Source organism: Podarcis vaucheri (genome assembly GCF_965113315.1).
Source record: "Podarcis vaucheri genome assembly, chromosome: 15".
NCBI classification, from domain to species: Eukaryota; Metazoa; Chordata; class Lepidosauria; order Squamata; family Lacertidae; genus Podarcis; species Podarcis vaucheri.
In genome coordinates this window covers 25,829,186-25,850,765 of record NC_138753.1, presented here as the reverse complement: position 1 = coordinate 25,850,765, position 21,580 = coordinate 25,829,186, and the positions used below count along the sequence as shown (strand labels likewise).

General features: G+C 46.1%; 1 protein-coding gene across 1 annotated transcript; it reads right to left on the bottom strand.

Moving 5' to 3' along the window:
• Positions 1 to 633: 633 nt before the first annotated feature.
• On the bottom strand, positions 634 to 21,543 carry LOC309519806 (uncharacterized protein). Its single transcript, XM_082200962.1, has 16 exons — positions 21,503 to 21,543; positions 20,413 to 20,553; positions 19,437 to 19,685; positions 18,486 to 18,689; positions 17,751 to 17,918; positions 16,956 to 17,105; positions 16,646 to 16,825; positions 13,689 to 13,902; positions 11,883 to 11,966; positions 11,566 to 11,688; positions 10,598 to 10,752; positions 9,154 to 9,240; positions 7,649 to 7,795; positions 4,801 to 4,995; positions 3,811 to 3,932; positions 634 to 1,296 (listed from the first exon to the last, which is right to left on the bottom strand). The coding sequence occupies exons 2-16, from the start codon at positions 20,491 to 20,493 to the stop codon at positions 1,053 to 1,055; spliced, it is 2,403 nt and encodes an 800-aa protein (XP_082057088.1). The 5' UTR covers positions 20,494 to 20,553; positions 21,503 to 21,543; the 3' UTR covers positions 634 to 1,052.
• Positions 21,544 to 21,580: the final 37 nt, after the last annotated feature.

Genomic DNA, 21,580 nt, shown 5'->3' with positions numbered 1-21,580 from the left:
CCGGGCGCAACATCTGGGGGTTAGGGTTAGGGTGCGCAAATTACTTGCCTTGCCCCGGGTGCTGACAACCCATGCTACGCCACTGTCTCCATACTCCATACTTGGAGACCTGGGCTGGTGCGATCAGTCTTACCAATACTAAGCTAGATGGATCGATAGCCTCACTAGCTATAAGGCAGTTTCCCGTGCTCAGTGTTTTCACCTGCAAATGGCAAAGGATGGGGCCTCCATCCGATCTCCCTTTTAATCTCAGATTCCCACTAAGCACAAACCCTCCAAGTGGCCCTATTTTCCAGGGAGAGTCCCAAATTTACAGAAGCCATCCTGGTTTCATGATTTGATCCTGGAACGCCCCGCTTTTCCTTAGGACGTCCCTATTTTCATCGGACAAATGTTGGAGAGTATGGAGTTGTGCAACCTTGTGAGCCAAGGAGTAACTATACAACTTTTAGAAGACCTCTGAAGGCAGCCCTGTATAGGGAAGGGTTTTTTTAATGTTCAATCTTTTGTTATGTTTTTATATGTGTTGGAAGCCACCCAGAGTGGCTGGGGCAACCTAGTGAAATGTGCAGGGTATTATTATTATTATTATTATTATTATTATTATTATTATTATTATTTAGGATGCCCCTATTTTCATTGGAGAAATATTGTAGGGTATGTACGCATTGCCTTGGGAATGGTCTTTACCAGCCTTACTGTGTTTGTGTGGGCCTTGCCATAACTAACCAATTGTACTGAGAACTGGAATCCTTTGCTAATCATGTCCTGGTGACTGACTCTTGCCATTCTTGGCTTAAGCTGCAAGATGACATTACACTTGTTGCAGATGTACATTGGGGTAGAGGGAGAGAAAACAGGCAGCTATGTCAAGTCAAGCATTTGGGGGCGATTAGGCGTCTCCAATGCTATTTTTCTAGAAAAAAAGGATGCCGGAACTCACCATGAACCTCGCTCTCTAAAAATGGCAATGGTGCCCACCTGAGAGGCACAATCCTAACTTGTTGCCTCTCTCACTCCTGCCCCCATTGCTTTTCTAAGACTCCATGGATTCATTCCAGCCTCCCCTTTTTGGCTTCTGCCACTTTCCTTTCCAGGGCTTTTATTTCCTTCAGCAGAGAGTCTTTCTCCAAGCCGATGGCCTTGAGCTCATCAAACAGTGAAGCTCCATCATCTCCGCTCCTGGAGATGCACTCTTCCTCCTCTTGCAGGAGTGTCACCAGCTTCTCGTTGAGCACATCCAGCTTGTCTGCTGCTGCTTCGGGGGTGGTGTGGGGGTAACTGCTGGCCTGTGAGCTAAGGAAAGGGAGGAAGGGTCAGGTCAGGCCTTATAATGATCTCTGGCCAAGCGAGCAGCCCGATAAAGCAGCGAAGACTCTCCATCAGTTTTATACAAGTTTATTTGAAAGAAAAACACATTCAGAGCATGGCAATCTGCCTGCTCTCATTAATCTAGTTGCTCAGTCTGACTCATCGTTCCTTCCCCAACAGGAAGAACGCCAAAACCCCGCCTTTCATCTCCTTCCCTTCCGTTGCTCTCAGAGTCTCTCTAATCTCCTCATTTTGGGACCGCAGGGCTAAGCTACCCCTTCCTCAGAAGACTCAGCCTCTAACACCACCTTATCTGCTGGTTGCCTGGCAATGCCTTGGCCAACATCCAACTCCTCCCCCCCCCTTGGGAACTAATCACTTCCTCCCTGGAGAGGAGGGGCCCCAGACTGTTCTCTCTAAAATCAGACAAACAATTCTCATCCACAGTCAGCCTCTTCCTTGCTCAGCTCAATTTCCAAGGCTGACTCTCCCAGTGTGCTGGGGGGGGGGGGGCGGCACGTTCCTGACAGGCCTTGGTGCATGCTGTGTAGTAATTGAACCCATACCCACACCCATACATTTAAAGCACATTTACAATACTTTTATAGTCATGGTTGCCCTCTAAAGAATCATGGGAATTGTAGTCCACCTCTTGCAGAGCTACAGTTTCCAACACCATTGACAAACTACAGTTCCCAGGAGTCTATGGGAAGCCACAAGATATAAATGCATGTTGTGGATGTGACTTCGGAGATTTATCTTCCCGACTTCATGCTTTCCATTAGCCTTTGGTTGCCATTGCTCAGCTGCTCTCTTCCAGCCCTCAATACCTGCAACATTGGTCTACTTTCAAAGGTTGTACAGATGACTGAGACACTGAATGCACTGACACATAACACTAAGCCATGGTTTGCTTTAAGCATTTTGTTCAATGAACTATGGCTTGTCTCACAGACAAGCAATTTGGTGAGCATTGGAGATGGTGTGGACAAACGTATGGCTATGCAAGGAAGTTGTGGTAAGGCATAATGCCAAACTATAGCTAAAATGGCAACAGCAACTGTTTCATAATCTGCTGGGCTGGGTTTGGACATCTTCACAAAACCCAGTTTCGCTGAACAAACTAGACCTTAAGTGTTTACACTGCACTGGCTTCCGATTAGTTTCTGGATCTAATTTAAAGTGCAGGTTTTGACCTATAAAGCCTTAAGTGGCCCAGGACTAAAATACCTCAGGGACCACCTCTCTCCATATGAACCAACCCAGACACTGGAATCATCTTGTGAGGCCCTTCTTCATGTGCCTCTTCCACGAGAGGCCCGGAGGGTGGCAACATGAGAAAGGGCCTTTTCTGCAGTGGCTCCGTTTGTGGAATGCTCTCTCCAGGGAGGCTGACCAGGGAGACTTCAGTACATATCTCTGGGCACCAGGTGAACTCTTCAACCTTTAGTTGATTAAACAATCTATGGCCTTTTAAATGTCTTTTTTTTTGGAGGGGTGGGGGCATTGTTTTGTGTTATTATGCTATATATTTTGTGTTTTTATGTTTTCAGTCACCCTGTGATCTTTGAATGAAGGTCAGTATATGAATTTAATAAATAATGACAATAATAATGCATGCAACATCTGAAGCACTTGAGAAAAGCGCCACAGGATGCATGCCACAGTGCTCCACCAGCCTCGTGCTACTAGTTCTGGGATTCTAGACTGAACAAGGTACAAAGTGTCAGGAAAAAGCAGCAATGCAAGAGCGAGCTGCTAGTTGCTGGAATGCAAAACAGGATGTTGATGTTTGGGACTGTACTATTGGAACAAAGGGGCAGTCTATTCACTGTACTGAGCACCGGATGTTAGCTCAGAGTGTCATCTGACCTGTACTGGAAGTACAGGCGTGGAGTTTTCTCTCTCTACTGTTGGAGTCTGGAGAGTGCAGACGTGTTTCTCTGTACTGCTGGAATGACAGAAATAAAGACATGTAAAGAGATTTCTGTCTGTCTCTTTCCCCTCCCTGAGGAAAGCAGGGAGGAGGGGGAGAGGTGTGCCCCTCTCACGCTGAGTGGGATCGCCGATAGTGACCTTGCCTGTGTCCTGCCGGGAGACGCAGACGGGGAGGTCAACAAGGATCTCAAGCCGAATGCCTGGAGTGTGGCCAGTTACCTCTGACTGCAGCCTGAGAATCCGACATAGTTTCAGAGTGGCAAAGTGGGAAATCTGTTGCACTGCCACAGAGCAAGACCTTGTATGAGCTGAAAGCGAGCAGGACAGGGTTGCGATGGAGGCAAGCAGCAACACACAATTCGGTTCTTTAACGACAGCCAATACGGTGCCTTCCTGATGTTCCTGTTGCACTCCAACACCCATCAGCTTGTGCCAGCATGCCCAATGGTCAAGGATGATGGGGTCTGCAACCCAGCAACGTCTGGAGGGCCCCAGGCTGACTACCCACCTGTTTTCAGTACATTGTCATCAACCACCACTTGTGACTTGGACCACTCTCACCTTGTCGATGGGAGAATCTCCTGGCCGCTGGGCAAGATGTGGGAGTAACATTCCTTCTTCTTTCCGGGCAGTTTGCTTCTGAGCGAGTCGTCAAACTCCACGTCAAGCAAGAGGCTCTCATGCTTGCAAAGAAAGGCAAGGTGACCATTAATGAATTTGCTTCTCTAGCGTTGCATCCAGGGGGTTAGGTGACCTTTGGTGGACCTTCCAACCCTAGAATTCGACAAAGCAGCAGGTGCTATTGGGTACATCTGATAGGTTATGCAGGCAGGTGGGAACTTCTGTGCTGGTTGTATGTCAAGGACAGGGAGCCATGGCCAGGTATTGTTGAACTATAACCTCCATCATCCCTGACTGACCTGTTGGATACTGATGGGAGTTGGAGATCAACTACAGCAACTGCAGGGCAATAAGTCTCCCACCTTCTGTTTTGTAGCTTTGCTAGATATTAGTGGCTTTGTATGTGACTTTTGCTTTTTAATACTTTGTGATCATTTAAAAGTAGTATGCTGACCTGCTGCTTTGGGGATGGCACAGAAAACTGGGGAGGGGGAAAGGGGGAATGGAATATCCTAGAAAAGGACACAGCTAGCTGGAAGCTTGAACAGGAGTTTCTCTATGCTGCAACATACCATATTTTTTCGTCTATAAGACGGCCCCTATTTTGGGGGACTCAGATTTAAGAATATGGGGGGAGATGTATCCATGTATAAAACGCCCCCTGATTTTTGACATTATTTTTTAGGTGGGAAAACCTAGTCTTATACATGGGAAAATACGGTATATTTTTTTTGCAACCCCCCTTGCAAATTCATAAGCATATAGTGAAGCTCTCCGGGGCCATCCCAGCCTTCTTCACTCTTGACTGAGAAGCAACCAGTCTTTCTCTCTGGGGTGGCACAAGGGACCCTGGGAAGGGGTGGAGAGTGGACTGGTGTGTGTGTGTGTGTGTGTGTGTGTGTGTGTGTGTGTGTGTGTGTGAAGAATTACCTCCCCCTCTAAGTCTTCAGAAGGCTTCACTTTGGCATCCAAGAGCCCTGAGAGGAGATTGATTTTCTCATCTGCGAGCCCCTCTCCCTTCAGAAAAGCCTCGTTAATCATCATAGCTGCGGATTTACTGTCCTCCAGAACTGCTGACGTCTGAAGCCTGAGAGAGAACATTTCACCCAGGCAAGCCTTGAGTGCCTTAGATGCAATGATAAATAATATAGTTAATATATATATATATATATATATATTGCACCCTCTGCTTAAGTATGCTTAATGCACATTATTTCAAGGTAGCAAAAATTAAGAGAAATATGAAAGAAGGGTAGGGGTAAAGAAAGAAAAATTATCAGAATAACTTTTCAGATGAGTTCATGGCAAGCTGAATCTGTTGGTCTCAAAGAATCCCTTGGAGCTATTTTCATGGTGCAGGCAAGTCACTCATCGGAGCATAGCAGAGCTGGAAGCAAATTCCTGGATGGACTTCTAGTTGCCTAGAAAATTAACCCAGACATCTCATTGGGTCCAGGTTGATTAGGGCCCTTAAATTCTGGTGAATCAATGACACATCATCAACGTGACCAATCTCAGTAGTGGGCTTGCAGATTTCAAATATTTTGCTCCTTGGCTGAGCTGGGCTGGAACCTGGTCCAGGTCAGGGACCAGAGGACAGTGGCAGAGGAAGTGCAGATATTTTAAAGTGTTAAAAAATATATATATATTCAGGTGGCTGGCGCTGAAAGGCACTGTGAATTGTGGTGCAGGCTAAAGGGAATGTGCACAACAGAGTATGTAAAAGCAGCCCCTACAACTTCCACTGCTGGGCATAATAGGTGCATAAAGATCCAAGCAGCTTCTGCAGAAGAGACACACACAATCCATTTTCACCCATCATGGCTGTTCTACTGTGTGCACAAAGCACACCATAACCCCTGGGTGTGATGCATATACCTCAGAGATATTGTGGGCTTGGCTCCACTGCAATGAACAGAATTTTGCAATACATTGGACGCTCGGGTTTTAAACATGATCCGTGCTGGATGCATGTTTGCAACCCACAGTGGCGCATCTGCGCACACGCAGGTTGCAATTTAGTGCTTCTGCGCATGCGCGACTGCCGAAACCTGGAAGTAACCCGTTCCAGTACTTCCGGGTTTTGGCGGGTGTGTAACCTGAAAAAATGCAACCTGAAGTGGCTGTAACCTGAGCTATGGCTGTAGAGTGAGTCTCACACATTTTTGTGTTTCCCAATGCATATAAAAGTTATGTTTACACTTTATTGTAGTCTATAGGGGTGGAAAGGGAAAAACCTGGCTACAGATCCACTGGAGAAGAGGAGTAGTAGGGGGCGGGGCGGGGTGTGTGTGTAGACCCACGACACAAGGCAGGCGACCTGCAGCTGCACCCACATCCTTGTAAGAAGCAGTATCTGCAAACTACAGTAAAGCGAAACACAATAAAATGAGGTTTGCCTGTACAGGCCTGGCAGGGCCCAGATTAACAGCAAACCTGCTTGGTTTTCTAAATTCCTATCACTGCTTTTTTAATGAAACACAGAGAGGAGCTAGGAAGGAAGCAGCACACCAAAATCCTTGCTGATTTTCATACAGATGCGCATAGAAATTGTTGGAAGTTTGGGTGCAATTCAGCTTGCTGGGAGGGGTTTGCATGGGTGAAGACCCCAAACCATCCCTGTGACTATCCCTGCAATGACTTTTCTTTATCTCTCCGATGTTTAGACTGATATGTCTTAGGTTGCATCCTGTTTATAGCTTCCTGCTCCTCCTCCCATTCTTTCTCTGGACCTCAAGACAAGAGGTCATCTTGGAACTATCTTCTGAGAACAAAGGGGCAAGCATGGCTGCTTTGCTTCTCCAAACAGACAGTTAGCTAGAGCTATAGAATTCTTTCCTATCCAGAATGTACTTCCTTTAATAAACACAAACTTCCTTATTTTATACAAAGTGTCAATCTGAATACTGTTCAACTGAGGGTGTGCTCCAAGTAAAGGATTCATTTAACTAATATTAACTGCTGCTGCATATAAACTTTATATATTAACAGAAATGACAAACTGACCCTGGGCACAGCAGCTCAGCAGTATAGTTATGTGAGGTTCTGGTCCCTGTTTTCTTTGTGTGGGTCCAGGGAACACTTTTACTAGCTTCTCCATGACAGGAATTCACAGATGGATGCCAAATTGCTCTTTCCCAGTCTGCTCATACCTGGAGTCTCACCCAGGAGGCCACCAACCCTTAACTAGTAAAGGTAAAGGGGCCCCTGACCATTAGGTTCAGTCGTGGCCGACTCTGAGGTTGCGGCGCTCATCTCACTTTATTGGCTGAGGGAGCCGACATACAGCTTCCGGCTCATGTGGCCAGCATGACTAAGCCACTTCTGGCAAACCAGAGCAGCGCACAGAAACGCCATTTACCTTCCCGCCGGAGTGGAACCTACCGTATTTTTTGCACCATAACACTCACTTTTTTCCTCCTAGAAAGTAAGGGGAAATGTCTGTGCGTGTTATGGAGGGAATGCCTATGGGTGGCATGCCTACGGATTTTCCTCCTGTAAAAACTATGTGCGTGTTATGGTCAGGTACGTGTTATAGAGCGAAAAATACAGTATTTATCTACTTGAACTTTGATGTGCTTCCGAACTGTTAGGTTGGCAGGAGCAGGGACCGAGCAATGGGAGCTCACCCTGTTGCGGGGATTCGAACTGCTGACCTTCTGATCGGCAAGTCCTAGGCTCTGTGGTTTAACCCACAGCGCCACCTGCGTCCCAACCTTTAACTACTATGCCCTTTAAGTGTCCACAGATTTACAGCGCGGTTATGACTGCTTTGTACCTGGTAAAAGAGCCTCCGAAAAGCTGGGCTGGAATCCTGGCTGAGGTCTTCGGCAGCGATGTGGGCCAGGCAGTGAACGAGAAGCAGGATAAAACTGCCCACGCAACTCAGGCACTCCCTTAGAACGAACAGTTTGTTGCCAGAGCTCTAAGGAAGGCGAAAAGGCAACATTTAAATAAATAGGTAAATACTGAACACATGAGAGAGACTGAGGACTGATGCTTTTAGCTCAAGGTCCTTCGCCTTCAGGCTTTTGATACTTATAAAGCTCTCCAATCTTCTGTGCCTCTCTCTCTCTCTCCCTCTTTCTCTCCCTCTTTCCTTTCTCAGAATTCATAAGAAGAGCCTGACTCAAAGGCCCATCTGGCTCAGTGCTCTGTCCTCCCAGTGGCCGACCAGATGCCCATTATGGGAAGCCTGCAAGCAGGAGGTGACCACAATTGCACTGTCTCACCTGTGTCCCCCAGTGACTGCTTTTCAGAGGCACACTGTCTCCAATAGCAGAGGAGGTGTCAGGGACTGGACTGAGGAGGAATGGTGGGAGCTGCACTCCCCCTTTTCTGAACCTTCCCAATGGCAGGAGGGCAGTATTGATTTAGAACAGTGGTTTGCAGAGGGGCATAGTCCAGAGGGGGAAAGCTGAGAAATACTGGGGAAATACTGGGTGAGGAACAGCTAGAAGAGGAAACAGCAGGAGAGAGACAGCTGGCAGATTCACTGTCTTTAGAATGCTTTCTTGACCTCCCTTCACCTAAGACTAGACGGGCTATGAGAGTGATAGAACAGAAAGGGCAGCGCCAACAAGCTCAGATTACCCAACATAGGAGTGATGTAGATTAATGGGGATGGAGAGGGTAAACCTTTACTGGGAGCAATGCCCTTTTTTAGAGAGAGAAGCATTCCTTTGTCTCTCGCTGTGATTATTAAAGAACTTACCTGGCAAGAACGCTTCTTTCATTTGATCTGCTTATTTACTGCCACCAGGAGAGGGATCTGATTCCCCAAAGCCTCACAGGAGGACACCGCCACTACAACTAGCAACCAGTGATATCACCCAGGGATTTTCGAATACCCTTTTAAAGCTTTCTAAGTTGCTGGCTAACATTACGTCTAGTGGGAGTGAATTCCATACTTTAAGGAGTGGATAAACTTTTTGGTGCTGGGACCTGCACCTGGTATTTGGTCCCATCCTAAGGGCCACCTTTGACAGATGGGCAGAACAACCCACATGTCAACTACAGTATATCAATAATGTGACACCACATGATTGACAGGCCAGTTGTCCCTCCCACATGTCAAAATTCATTCCAAGTACCTGGCAGCTAGAGTCCCATGGCCAGATGGAGAGGCTTGGACACTTATCCTTTGGGTCTGAGGTTCCCCACACCTCCCCCAGATGGACCAAAGGCCTGACATGATGTAAGGAAGGTCCATACATTCATTTACATGGGACATTTGTTCTTCATTTTGTTTTGGAAAAGATTCCCTCTGTCAAGAGGACGTACCTGATAATGGAAAGAGTTCCGGAAGGCATTTCCTGGTGTGTTGCTGGAAGGAATGCTGGAAGCAACACACAGATCAATCTCTGGTGCCTAACATTGAAAGAAAACCATCTGTTATGGATATGTTTTGCCTCTCTGGTGCACTGTACGTCCAAAGCACAAGCCACATCTGATCAAAATTTAGAATAAGACTGCCACTTTCTCAAATACAAAACATCCCTCACGTTCAATCTGCCTCTTCTTTAATTACAGACATGAAATCAAACCACTTTGCTCAATGTTTTGGAGGGCTAACTTGGCCATTTCTTTGGGGGAGGTTTTCCATTGTTGCAATACATCACAGAGGGGCTGAAGCTCACAGAACTTGCAGACAAAAAGGAATAAAGTCTTTAGGGAGAGAGTGATATGAACTGGGAGCCATGTGGATGGACAGCGAAGACAGCCTTCGTCTTCCCGGTGCTGCAGATGTTGTTGGACTCCAGCGCTCAGCAGAACCAGCAGCCAGCATGGCCAATAGTCAGGGATGAAGGGCATTGTAGTCAAACATCATCTGGAGGGCACCATTTTTGCAAAGGCTGTGTTAAGAGAAGAAATACTGTCTCTCAGTGCTTTAAATGAATAGCACCATTGTTGCTCTTCTCTTCCTTTTGGAATTCTTGGGGTGGGGTGGCACAAAAGTAGCATGAGTAGAAGATGGCATTACAGTGGTACCTCGGGTTACAGACGCTTCAGATTACAGATGCTTCAGGTTACAGATGCTTCAGGTTACAGACTCCGCTAACCCGGAAGTAGTACCTCGGGTTAAGAACTTTGCTTCAGGATGAGAACAGAAATCGTGCAGCGGTGGCACGGCAACAGCGGGAGACCCCATTAGCTAAAGTGGTACCTCAGGTTAAGAACAGTTTCAAGGCTTGTGAGTCTTTGCAGGTCAGGGGGCACACTCGGAATTTTGAGGAAACGCTGTGAGCAGCAATTCAAAATGGCTGCCATGAGGCATAACACAAATTGGCTGCTTTGGGAGGTAGCAGAGGACAAGCCAGTGCAAACAGGAATTGAGCTGCAACAGCAAACCTTCTACAGTGGTACCTTGGGTTACAGAAGCTTCAGGTTACAGACTTTGCTAACCCAGAAATAGTACCTCGGGTTAAGAACTTTGCTTCAGGATGAGAACAGAAATCGTGCTCTGGTGGTACGGCAGCAGCGGGAGACCCCATTAGCTAAAGTGGTACCTCAGGTTAAGAACAGTTTCAGGTTAAGTGCGGACCTCCAGAACGAATTAAGTTCTTAACCCGAGGTACCACTGTATTCCTCTGCATATGTTTCAGTCCAGAGCCATTAAAACTCAATCTTTTTTTCAAGATTCTGCTCAAATTGCTGGGTTCCATGCAAAGCGTACCATCGTACAGACCATGGGACTGTTTCCCTGAAAAACATTGTGAACACTTACGCCAATATGAGGCCTGAGGAATTTCAGGATCACCATTCCGTATTGGTACACGACAAATTCCCTCGCAGAAAGGGTTGATGTGAGCAGAGGGACAAGATCTCTGGATTTAGGGACCATCTGAGTGTCCATTATATCCTGAAAAGAATTTACTTTATCTGCAAGGAAATACAAACATGAACCAAAATACATTTGTTCTCTTGGGTATTTCATTTTAACTACTTTTGCTTGTTTGTACAATATAGGCTGATGCATTTCAAAGTCCCTCAATTAAAGCAACAGAGACAAAAATAAAATACTTTTAAGGATAAAAGGATGCATATCAAGTGTTCAAGAATTACCATATTTTTTGCTCTATAAGACTCATTTTTTCTCTCCTAAAAAGTAAGGGGAAATGTGTGTGCGTCTTATGGAGCAAATGCAGGCTGCGCAGCTATCCCAGAAGCCAGAAAAGCAAGAGGGATTGCTGCTTTCACTGTGCAGCGATCCCTCTTGCTGTTCTGGCTTCTGAGATTCAGAATTTTTTTTTTTCTAGTTTTCCTCCTCCAAAAACTAGGTGTGTCTTGTGGTCTGGTGAATCTTATAGAGTGAAAAATACGGTACTTGTACTGATGTGTCAATTCTTAAAAGAATTTGGGATGGTTTGAGAAGGAAGTGGGCAGCAGAGAGGAGAAGGAGAAGGCCACAGAGATAAGACACAAGAGTAAAAGGGGTGTAGCTATATTGTGTGTGTGTGTGTGTGTGTGTGTGTGTGAGAGAGAGAGAGAGAGAGAGAGAGAGAGAGAGAGAGACAGACAGAGGGGTCGGGTGGGGCAGAGAACAAGAACAGCTGTTATATCTTCAAAGGCAATGAACCAAGGCCCCAATCAAGCTGTTGATCCAGTAGCCTCCCTCCAGAAAAGAACCTGTCCATGGTGCTGAAGCCTTTGTCTACTGAAAGCAGAACAGAGAGTGCAATGCAAAGGAATTACCATAGTCCGGACGATGGACATCCAGCAGTCCAACTGCCGCCGCACACTTTTGGATTTGGCAATTCACATCCTTCAGAAGAGCAAGGAGCTTGGAAGATGTCATACCACCAGATCCATTGCTATCTACACAAACGGGAAGAGAATTCACATTGCTTGTTGGCAGGTGGTTTTTTTGGCCAAGTTTGGCTACTCACAGGGCGCATTTCATAACTAACATGCAATATAGCTCATTCCGGAGTGCACAGGAGCCTTCAATCCTTTGAAAAAGTAAGACATAGCATCAGATGATGTGACAACAATCACTTTGGAAGCCTTACCAGACAGAAGAGCTGTGAACTGAGGATTCAGCAGGGTGGTTCGTAAACTCACTAGGAGTTCAGTTTGCTTCAAGACCTTGATATCTGCAAGGGAAGAGCATTGATTTAAGAATGCTGTATTATTTTACTGTTGTTAGCCGCTCTGAGCCCGGCTTCGGCTGGGAAGGGCTGGATATAAATAATTTATTATTATTATTATTTATTATTAATCTAGCTAGTGTGATCTAAGACAAAGAATGGTGTAGACACATTCATATCCCTGCCACCCCTCCTGTCTGTGGGGTGGGAGAGAAAATAGTTCATTTCTCTTCTTAATGCAACTATCCTTGAGATTCACACTCCTCCAAACTTGATGATGCCATTTCCCAATCAAAAACAGCATCAAAAAGCTTGTGTAAGGCTGATATCACGGGAAAAGCATGTACCTATATATTAGGAAAAAACTGTCAGGGGAAGGGCTGTAGCTTAGTAGTAGAGCACTAGTTTTGCATACAGAAGATCCCAAATTCAATCCCAGCATCTCCATGTATTGCTGGAAATGCTTCTTGCCTGAAATCCTGGATGGCTGCTGCCTGTCAGTGTAGGTAATGCTGAGCTAAACAACTTATGTTGCTAAAAAATGTGCCCGAAAATGCACTTGTATTTTCATGCAGATTTTTTGCTTGATAATTTGCATACTGATACATAAATGAGGTGAACTGAACTTAAGAAAGGAAAAAGTGGGAGAAACCGAAATTGAGAAATTGAGAGTGAGAGAAAGTAGTTCTGGAGAGGGCTCAGCATGCTGCTCTGGAAATGGCTATGACCCCATGGGATTCGTTGACCAATGCCACATTTACACCATACAATCAAATAGACATGACTTCCCCTAAGAATTATGGGAGCTGTAGTTTGCTAAGGGTGCTGAGAGTTGCTAGGAGGTACCTAGTCCTTTGGTACCTAGCTATTGTTTTCCCAGTAGTGATGTATGGAAGTGAGAGCTGGACCATAAAGAAGGCTGATCGCCAAAGAATTGATGCTTTTGAATTATGGTGCTGGATGAGACTCTTGAGAGTCCCATGGACTGCAAGAAGATCAAACCTATCCATTCTGAAGGAAATCAGCCCTGAGTGCTCACTGGAAGGACAGATCCTGAAGCTGAGACTCCAATATTTTGGCCACCTCATGAGAAGAGAAGACTCCCTGATGTTAGGAAAGATGGAGGGCACAAGGAGAAGGGGACGACAGAGGACGAGATGGTTGGATAGTGTTCTCGAAGCTACCAGCATGAGTTTGACCAAACTGCGGGAGGCAGTGGAAGACAGGAGTGCCTGGCGTGCTCTGGTCCATGGGGTCATGAAGAGTCGGACATGACTAAACGACTAAACAACAACAACAACAACCTAGTCCTTTCACAGAGCTGCAATTTCCAGAGATCCCTGAGGGGTTCTTTTTAAACCTCTCTGGAAATTGTAGCTGGGACGATGACGACAACAATTAGACACCTCTTAGCAGCTCTCAGCACCCTTAGCAAACTACAGCTCCCATAATTGTCTTTAAATGGCTGTTAAAGTGGTATAATAGTGTTTGAAATGCATGGCATTAACATGACCCAAGTAAACAAACTTCAGATTGGGCTATTGGTCTGAGATAACAACTCCAAAATCATCAGCTTTGCTAGCAACCAATGAAGGTCTCTCCATTTATGTGATTGAAGCCTCAGCTTCCATCACTGAGTGTCACTCACTTTATTTTGAAAGTGCTCACTGAGCCATGGATGAGTGACAAGGCTGGCTTAACTTTCTGTTAGCAGCCAAGGAGACTTACTTTCTGCCAAGAGGGAGAGAACTCTGTCTTCAGTCAGGCTGGGTTGGTTTTGTCCCGGCAAAGAGGCAGCTTCAGACGTCAGAGAATTTCCGTCTTCTTGACCTGAGTATTTTCTCCTTTGATCTTTCTCCATCCTCCCTCTGAGCTTGTGCACATCTTGGCGAAACGCCTTGTCCAGAAAGGTCACCGTCTCATCATGTTCTCTGATCAGTTTCTAACAAGAATAAGGGTTAAGCCCTGAGTTGCTATCTGCATTCCCTCTAAATATCTGTGAGTCCTGACCCTCTACCTCCTGGAGTCCAGCTGGGGCAGACTAGAGACATTTCTGCATAATGCTCTGAGCCTCTTTAATAGACCTCACAATACTGGAAACTGCAGAAGCCAGGAACTACAGTATCTCCTTCAGTGACACAGAACTACATTTTGTGTGTGCAGAAGTCATGCAGGGGTGCCAACTTGGAAAAAAATATTGGAGTGCCTGTTTTGAGCCTCCCCGTTTCGGTGCCAAATTAAGACGTTTAAAAATCCAATTATTCTACTCACGGGTAGTTACTTTAAGATCAAATTGTCCACAGGAAAAAGTCAGCGCTCTCCGGCAACAGCTATGCGGCTTCGCTCCGTGGAAAAAGCAGTCAATCCGAAGCACCGCACCGCTCACCCCACGTCGCTCCGGATCCCCGAAACCGGGTTTCCCTGTGAGTAGGGGAGGCGCAAAAGGTGCCCGCCAAATCCCACGTTCACAGGCTTCACCCGCCTGTGATTTTTAGTGGGTCTCCACCTTCGCCGTGGCGGCCAGACCCGAATTTCCATGAGGCAAATTCCTCCCGATCAGAGGAATTCCGCCATTGCCGGTGGCGCTAACCCGGAAGCCTCCCCTTTTTTGTAAATAAGACTGAGGCAAAGAGGTTGCAAGCTAAAGTCTTGGAAAGCCTATTGTAAAGGACTAAATTCTCATCAGTAAAAAATATTAAACCCCCCTTGGAAGCAGGAGAAGAGGGGGGAGGCTTTAGATTGTGTATCCCTGCAGGAGTGAGTGAAGGAAGTTAAAATACCACTGATCCGAACCTGGAAACGGGCTGCTAGTAAGACCGACGTGTCTTGGAAGGTTCATTGACAGCAAATAGAACGTTCGGTGACAGCTAGCATAAGAGAGATACATTGTTTCCATTGTTTTCGTCTGCACTTATAAAGGAGTAAAAGTAACGGAAAACTGAAACAACCTTATTGAAAAAAGGAGGAAAGTAACTGAAAATTGAAACTAACTTTGGATTATTGAAACTGTGTTTAAAAGAGGACATACTGACCGATATAAATACAACTCGCTTTCCCCTAGTGGAAGCTTTTGAAATTGGTTACTTTATCGGAGCTGGGCTAGGGGAATTTCCAGATGCAAGATAAAAAAGTGTGAGACTTTGGAATTGACCTTGAATCTCTCAAGTGTTATGGCAAAGGAAAGGAAAAAACAGACTGGATGTCGACAGAGGAGGCCTTAGTGGCTGCATTATTGAAAATAAATGATTCGCTGGAACAACTCCAGAAGAAAACAGATGCAATAAATGTGAAATTGGTTGTTGCAAATATTGAAATTGATTCAACTATAGAAATTTTAAATAACTTGGGACAAAAGGTGAATACCAATTCAGAAACCACCCAGAAACTGACACAGGAATCTACTTTGATATGGCAAACTGCAGATGAAGTTAGGGGGAAAACCCTTGCTGCTGAATCTAAAGCAATACAACAGGAGAAGAGAGTCCCATCCATACAAAGACAACTTGACGAGCATAAGTTGACATTCGTTATGATTGAACTTAAAGAAGAACGGATGAATTTGAGGACCAGAGCCCTATCTGAATTGGAAAAGGAAAGCTTGACAGAGTTTCAGGAGGCGATACTAACATTGGTTGAGAAAGAGAGGTATTTGGGGGTTAGTATGACCGCCAAAAATGTGACTCTGCTTAAGGATAACTGTGAAGGATGTTGGAATGAAGAGAAGGGGGATTTGGAAATATGGACAAATCAGAAGTTGTTACTGTTGGGCCGAGTTATTGTGGTGGGGATGAGGGCTGCTGTTTTGCTGGGGATGTTGCTTTTGTTTCAAACATTGCAAGCTTTGGATGGGATGGAGGGTCTCAGGAGGTGGCAGAGGGATGCTCCCAGAGTTGTTTGGCAGGGTAGGAAGCCTCGAGTAAAATTTAAGATATTGATGGATGCCAAAGAAGGAGGGGGACCTGCCCTGCCAGACCTTTAAACTTTGCTGTGAACCATCTGCTTTTTGCTGGTTGAGAGAATGGCTACTTCTTGAAAGCACTGAAGTGTTGGATAATGGCAGATGAAGTTGATGGACTATATGGAATTGGCGGAAATGACTGGCAAGATCCGAGACCAGGGTGAAGAGTCGGTGGAAGAAGATTGGAAAAAGTTTAAAGACTATTTATAGAAATATTGTAAAATTAAGGAATGTTAGAAAAATGTTGGAATGAAAATATATGGCTTTAGCAGAAATGTCATAAAGAATTAAGTATAAATAGACCAATAGAAAATTAAGGGAAAAGTATGGCAAGAATGTGTTAAGATAATTATAGAACAGAAAACAGAGTAAGATGGAAAGGAATTGCTGAAACAAATAATAGAAGTGGAATACAAAAAGGGAGGTGGGAGGAGGGCGCTGGAAATAAGTGAATGAAATATAAGATATTGAAAATATCTGAGGTGTTTTTAAATTGTTTTTGCTTGTTTTTGTTTGTTTTGTTAGTCCATGTAGCGTTTTTGTATTGTTTTTTCTTTTTTCTTTTTTTGTTTGTAATGTTGTGTTGGAAATGTTAAAAAAGTAATAAATATCATTTTTTTAAAAAATAATAATAATATTGGAGTGCCCAGGTAAGCCCCGCCCCACATAATCGATCACATGGCGTGGTGCATGAACACCATTTGAATGACAATGCTCCTGCTCCCACCTGCTTTGACCACTTCTTCATTTCCCCTCTTTCCAGCTGATCCTCTAGTTTGGCTTTCTCTTCCAATATTTGCTCCCGGTAAGATTCCTCCAGCTCCACCAACCGAGCTTCTTGGGAATCCACCCATTTCTCTTTTCCTTTTCCTCCTTTACCTTTTTTTTCTAGAGGAGGACTTTCACTCTGCAGGGAAGAAAGAAACCATGACTTTCAATTATTATTTTTTAAGAAACAAGTGATTTACTTCTTCTTATCTGGCAACCTCATTTGAATCTTCCCTGCAGAAAACCAGTGGCTTCCATGGCAATCCTACCTGGGGTGGACTGGGATTGCTTGAGGTTCCCTCTTTTGCCTTCTGGCTGCCCAGCAGGAAAGTTCTCAGCAGCTCTGCCAGCTCTCTGGTTTTCTGCTTCCTGAAGTCCTGCAGTCCACTGGCTATCTGGCGAGCATCCTCCAGGCGCTGCTGTTTGAAGGCCCCATTGAAACAGCGAGAGAGAAGGATAGCAAATACAGGCAGTGGTTAGGTTGCACAATAGCAGAGGAGTCAGCAAAAATAGTCACCGTTAATGTAGGGCTTGTGAGTCTTTTCAGGTCAGGGGGCACACTCGGAATTTTGAGGAAACGCTGTGAGCAGCATTCAAAATGGCTGCCATGGGGCATAACACAAATTGGCTGCTTTGGGAGGTAGCAGAGGACAAGCCAGTGCAAACAGGAATTGGAGCTGCAACAGCAAACCTTCTGCAGTGGTACCTTGGGTTACAGAAGCTTCAGGTTACAGACTCCGCTAACCCAGAAATAGTACCTCGGATTAAGAACTTTGCTTCAGGAAGAGAACAGAAATCGTGCTCTGGAGGCGCGGCGGCAGCAGGAGGCCCCATTAGCTAAAGTGGTACCTCAGGTTAAGAACAGTTTCAGGTTAAGAACGGACCCCCAGAATGAATCAAGTTCTTAACCCGAGGTACCACTGTAATGGTTTTTAGATTTTTTTTTTTTACTTTTTTTGCTTTCTTTTTGGTTTCTAAAGTGTCTGTTTGCTACCCTGGGCTGCTTGGGGAGAAAGAGCAGGATGTAATTTCAATGCATCATAATAATGTCAGTTCCTTGTCACCTTGTCTGAGGAGTGAGCCTTCAGCATTTGGACCATCTCTTGAAATTGCCTCTCCCTCAACTGCAGCAACTGTGCTGTGTGTTGCAGCTCCAGCACAGAGTCCTCATACTCCTTTTTCCCCTTCAGCAGCTGAGCAATGCCCTTCATCTCTTCATCCACAAGCAGCTCCTGAAACACAGAAAGGGCCAGATTCAATATGATCAAGACCACCCTCTTTTATTTTGTTTAAAAAGAGCAATAGAAGAGCTTTGCTGCGTGCATTCTATCTAGCACAGAATGTTGCCTTCCACTGTGCTCAGCCTCTGGGAAGCTGACAAGCAAACAGACCTCCCCTGCTTTCTGCTGCCCTGCAACTGACATTCAAAGGTACCTGCTTGGAGCCAGGCCACCTGAAAGATCACCTTCTCCTGTACGTACCTACCTGAACCTCAAGATCCCCTTTGGAGGCCCTGCTCTGGGTGCCCCCCCCGCTGAATCAAATGAGGGACAGGGCCTTCCCAGTGGCTGCCCCCTGGCTGAAATGTATGGGAGTTGCAGTCCAAAACAATTGTAGAGCAAAAGGCTGCTGAAAGCTGGCTGAGGCTAAATGTAAGACAGCTTTACATCCTGTCAATCTTCCAGCACTCTGAGTCGCTGACTTGTACTATCTGCACAATGCTGCAATTTTGACAGCCATTCTTCTCCACTATCAAAAATATCTTAAAGACGTCCGTTGGCAGGAACACTTGTCCCTACCTCCTGAGCAGGGTCTTCTGTGGGGCTCTGATCGCCTGGTGTTCTGGGGCTTGCTTTTTGAAGCCTCGAGATACCTTCTGATACTAGGACTGTTTGCCGTAGATGCCTCTGAGTCAGGAGAAAATACGCCAATTGTTCAGCAGCAGCGGAGCCTGGGGTCTGCTTGGCCACCTCCTGAATCACTTCCATTTCTTTGGCTTCCAGCTGGAGGAAACATTGAGAAACCCTTGTAGAACCATTTTTAAAAGGTTGAAGGGAAGAGTGGATGAAAGGCAAGTGCGGATAATTGCAGTCAGACCATTGCATGCAGACCTTATGCATGCAGAGTCGGTGTTCTACTTCCAGCTGTTGCCTTTTCCTGACAGATGAATCCTGAGTTTGGGGCACTGTCAGGGACCACGTGAGGAGGGCTGCACAGATGAGGAATGGATGGAGCCTCCCCCTTCCCCCCTGCTACAGATCAGGATCCTGAATCTTCTCAGGAGCAGTGGGACAGTATAGATTTGGAACAGTGGTTTGCAGAGGGGCAGAGTTCTGAAGACAAAAGTTGGGAAGAACTGGGTAGTGAATAGCTGGGAGAAAAAGAACCAGGAGAGAGAGAGAGAACAGATTCTGGTTCGCTGGAAAGTATCCAGCTGATCAGTCCAAGGTCAAGGAGATTAGATAAGGTAGCTGCACAGAAGGCACAGTGGTTGCGAGATCAGATTGCAAGACGAGGAAGTGACTCGGGTGACTTGGGGTGGAGTGGGTGGAAACCTTAATTGGGAGCACCTTCACTCCAAGAATGGACTCTGTTCTTTTGCTGCAATCATTAAAATCTCTTTAAACAGCAAGAGATTATTTTTTGCCTTGTTCTGCTTATCCACAGCCAAAGGGAGGGAGGAAGCTGTTTCCCCAAAGCCTGACAGGCACATCTGGATGCAGCCAGGCCAAGGAACGCAGTTTCTGTACCTTTTCCTCTATCTGTGCTTGCAGTTCCATTTGGATCAGTGCCTGTAGCTTCCTCAGCTCAGCTTCATCCATTTCTTTGAAAGAGACAAGTATTTCCCCTTCCTTAGAGGACTTTTGGAGAAAGGTCATCACTCTCTCCACCTGATGTTGCTCAGCTGACTGGGCCACCTCACGGGCCACCGTTTCCCCTGCAGCTGTGTAGCATAAGTTGTCCAGAACCTGTAATACGTCTTCCGGACAGCTCCATCTCTTAGGGCAGAAGGTAGAGAAATTCACACCAATGTTAGCAGTGGCGGCTCCATGGGAGAAGCTGCAACCGAGCAAAGTTAGAACAACTCATGAAGATAGTACATGCAGGATATAAAGATAAAGTTAAGGGACCCCTGATCATTAGGTCCAGTCGTGACCGACTCTGGGGTTGCGGCGTTCATCTTGCTTTATTGGCCGAGGGAGCCGGCGTACAGCTTCCGGGTCATGTGGCCAGCATGACTAAGCTGCTTCTGGCCAACCAGAGCAGCGCACGGAAACGCCGTTTACCTTCCCGCCAGAGTGGTACCTATTTATCTACTTGAACTTTGACGTGGTTTCGAACTGCTAGGTTGGCAGGAGCAGGGACCAAGCAATGGGAGCTCACCCCGTCGTGGGGATTCGAACCGCCAACCTTCTGATCGGCAAGCCCTAGGCTCTGTGGTTTAACTCACAGCGTCACCCGCGTCCCTATGCAGGATATAGTTACCCATTAAAATTAGGAGAACTGAGGTGAAGGAACATAGGAAGCTGTCTTGGCCTGAGTCAGACACTTGGTCCATCTAGCTCAGTATTCTCTACACTGGCAGGCAGCCAGATTTTCAGAGACGGTTCCCTCCCAGCCCTACTTGGAGCTGTCAACCATTGAACCTGGGACCTTCTGCGTCCAAGGCAGATGCTCTGTCACTGAGCTATGGCCCTTCCTCTGAAACAAGAGGCTGGGCTATACCTGGAGATGGTTATAACAATCCAGAACTCTGTGTATCCATATTTGCTTCATAGCTTCTTGCTTCACTATCTTGCTTGCCATGGCTCGCAGTTTCTGAGCCACTGAGCCTCTGCCCAGCTTGCTCTCCAAAGTTTGAGTTTCCTGCAGAGCAAAAGATAACGTTGCTGTAAGGGCATAGTTTTTTGCCAGGGGGATAAGAACAACAAAAACAACAACAACAATTTATACCCTGCCCATCTGGCTGGCCTTCGGCAGCCACTCTGGATGGCTTTCAGTATACAGTGGTACCTTGGGTTACATACGCTTCAGGTTACAGACTCCGCTAACCCAGAAATAGTGCTTCAGCTTAAAACTTTGCTTCAGGATGAGAACAGAAATCATGCTCCAGCGGCGTGGCAGCAGCAGGAAGGCCCCATTAGCTAAAGTGGTGCTTCAGGTTAAGAACAGTTTCAGGTTAAGTACGGACCTCCGGAACGAATTAAGTACTTAACCCGAGGTACCACTGTATAGAAAAACATATTTTTTAGTTTAGACGTCATCCTTGGGGTCCCCACCAAGCCTGCGCTTTTGTCCCCCTGGAATGGGGTTTCTGCAAAGAATAAAGGACTGCTAAAGTGGTCAACCAATCTCTTTGCTAAGTTGATGATTCCAGTGAAGTCTGCAAGGGATCTGCCTTGTTTTGTGAAGTGTGGTCCAAATTGGACATTTCCCCTACTGTTGGCTGGAGGTGGTGTTATCAAGCTCTGTGGACCAGTGAAGGAGAACAAAGAACTAGCAGCCTAGAACATTGGGTTGAGAAGAGGCACCGAGGCTTGTCTTGCTCTCTGTGCTGGATCTAGAGCTACGACAATAGGAAACCCAGTAGGGATGAGTATTTGTTTATATATGTGCTCTACAGCTAAGCTATGGCCATTTCCCCAAAGTCTCTGTACCTTTCCCTCTCCCCATAATATCCGTGCACCGATCGAACCCAACACACCTCTCTGCCAAATGCACCCACACCAGCCTGTCATTGAATAACACAGGTTACAGAAAAAGGGAATGAAGACAGGAGTCTGCTAAGCACAGGACTCCGGGAGTTGTAACTCACACTGTTTGCCTCTGCAAGGCCTAGTCTAGAGGGGCCCCCTGCTTTTTATCAGCATCGCCCTAGAGCCAGTGCACCAAC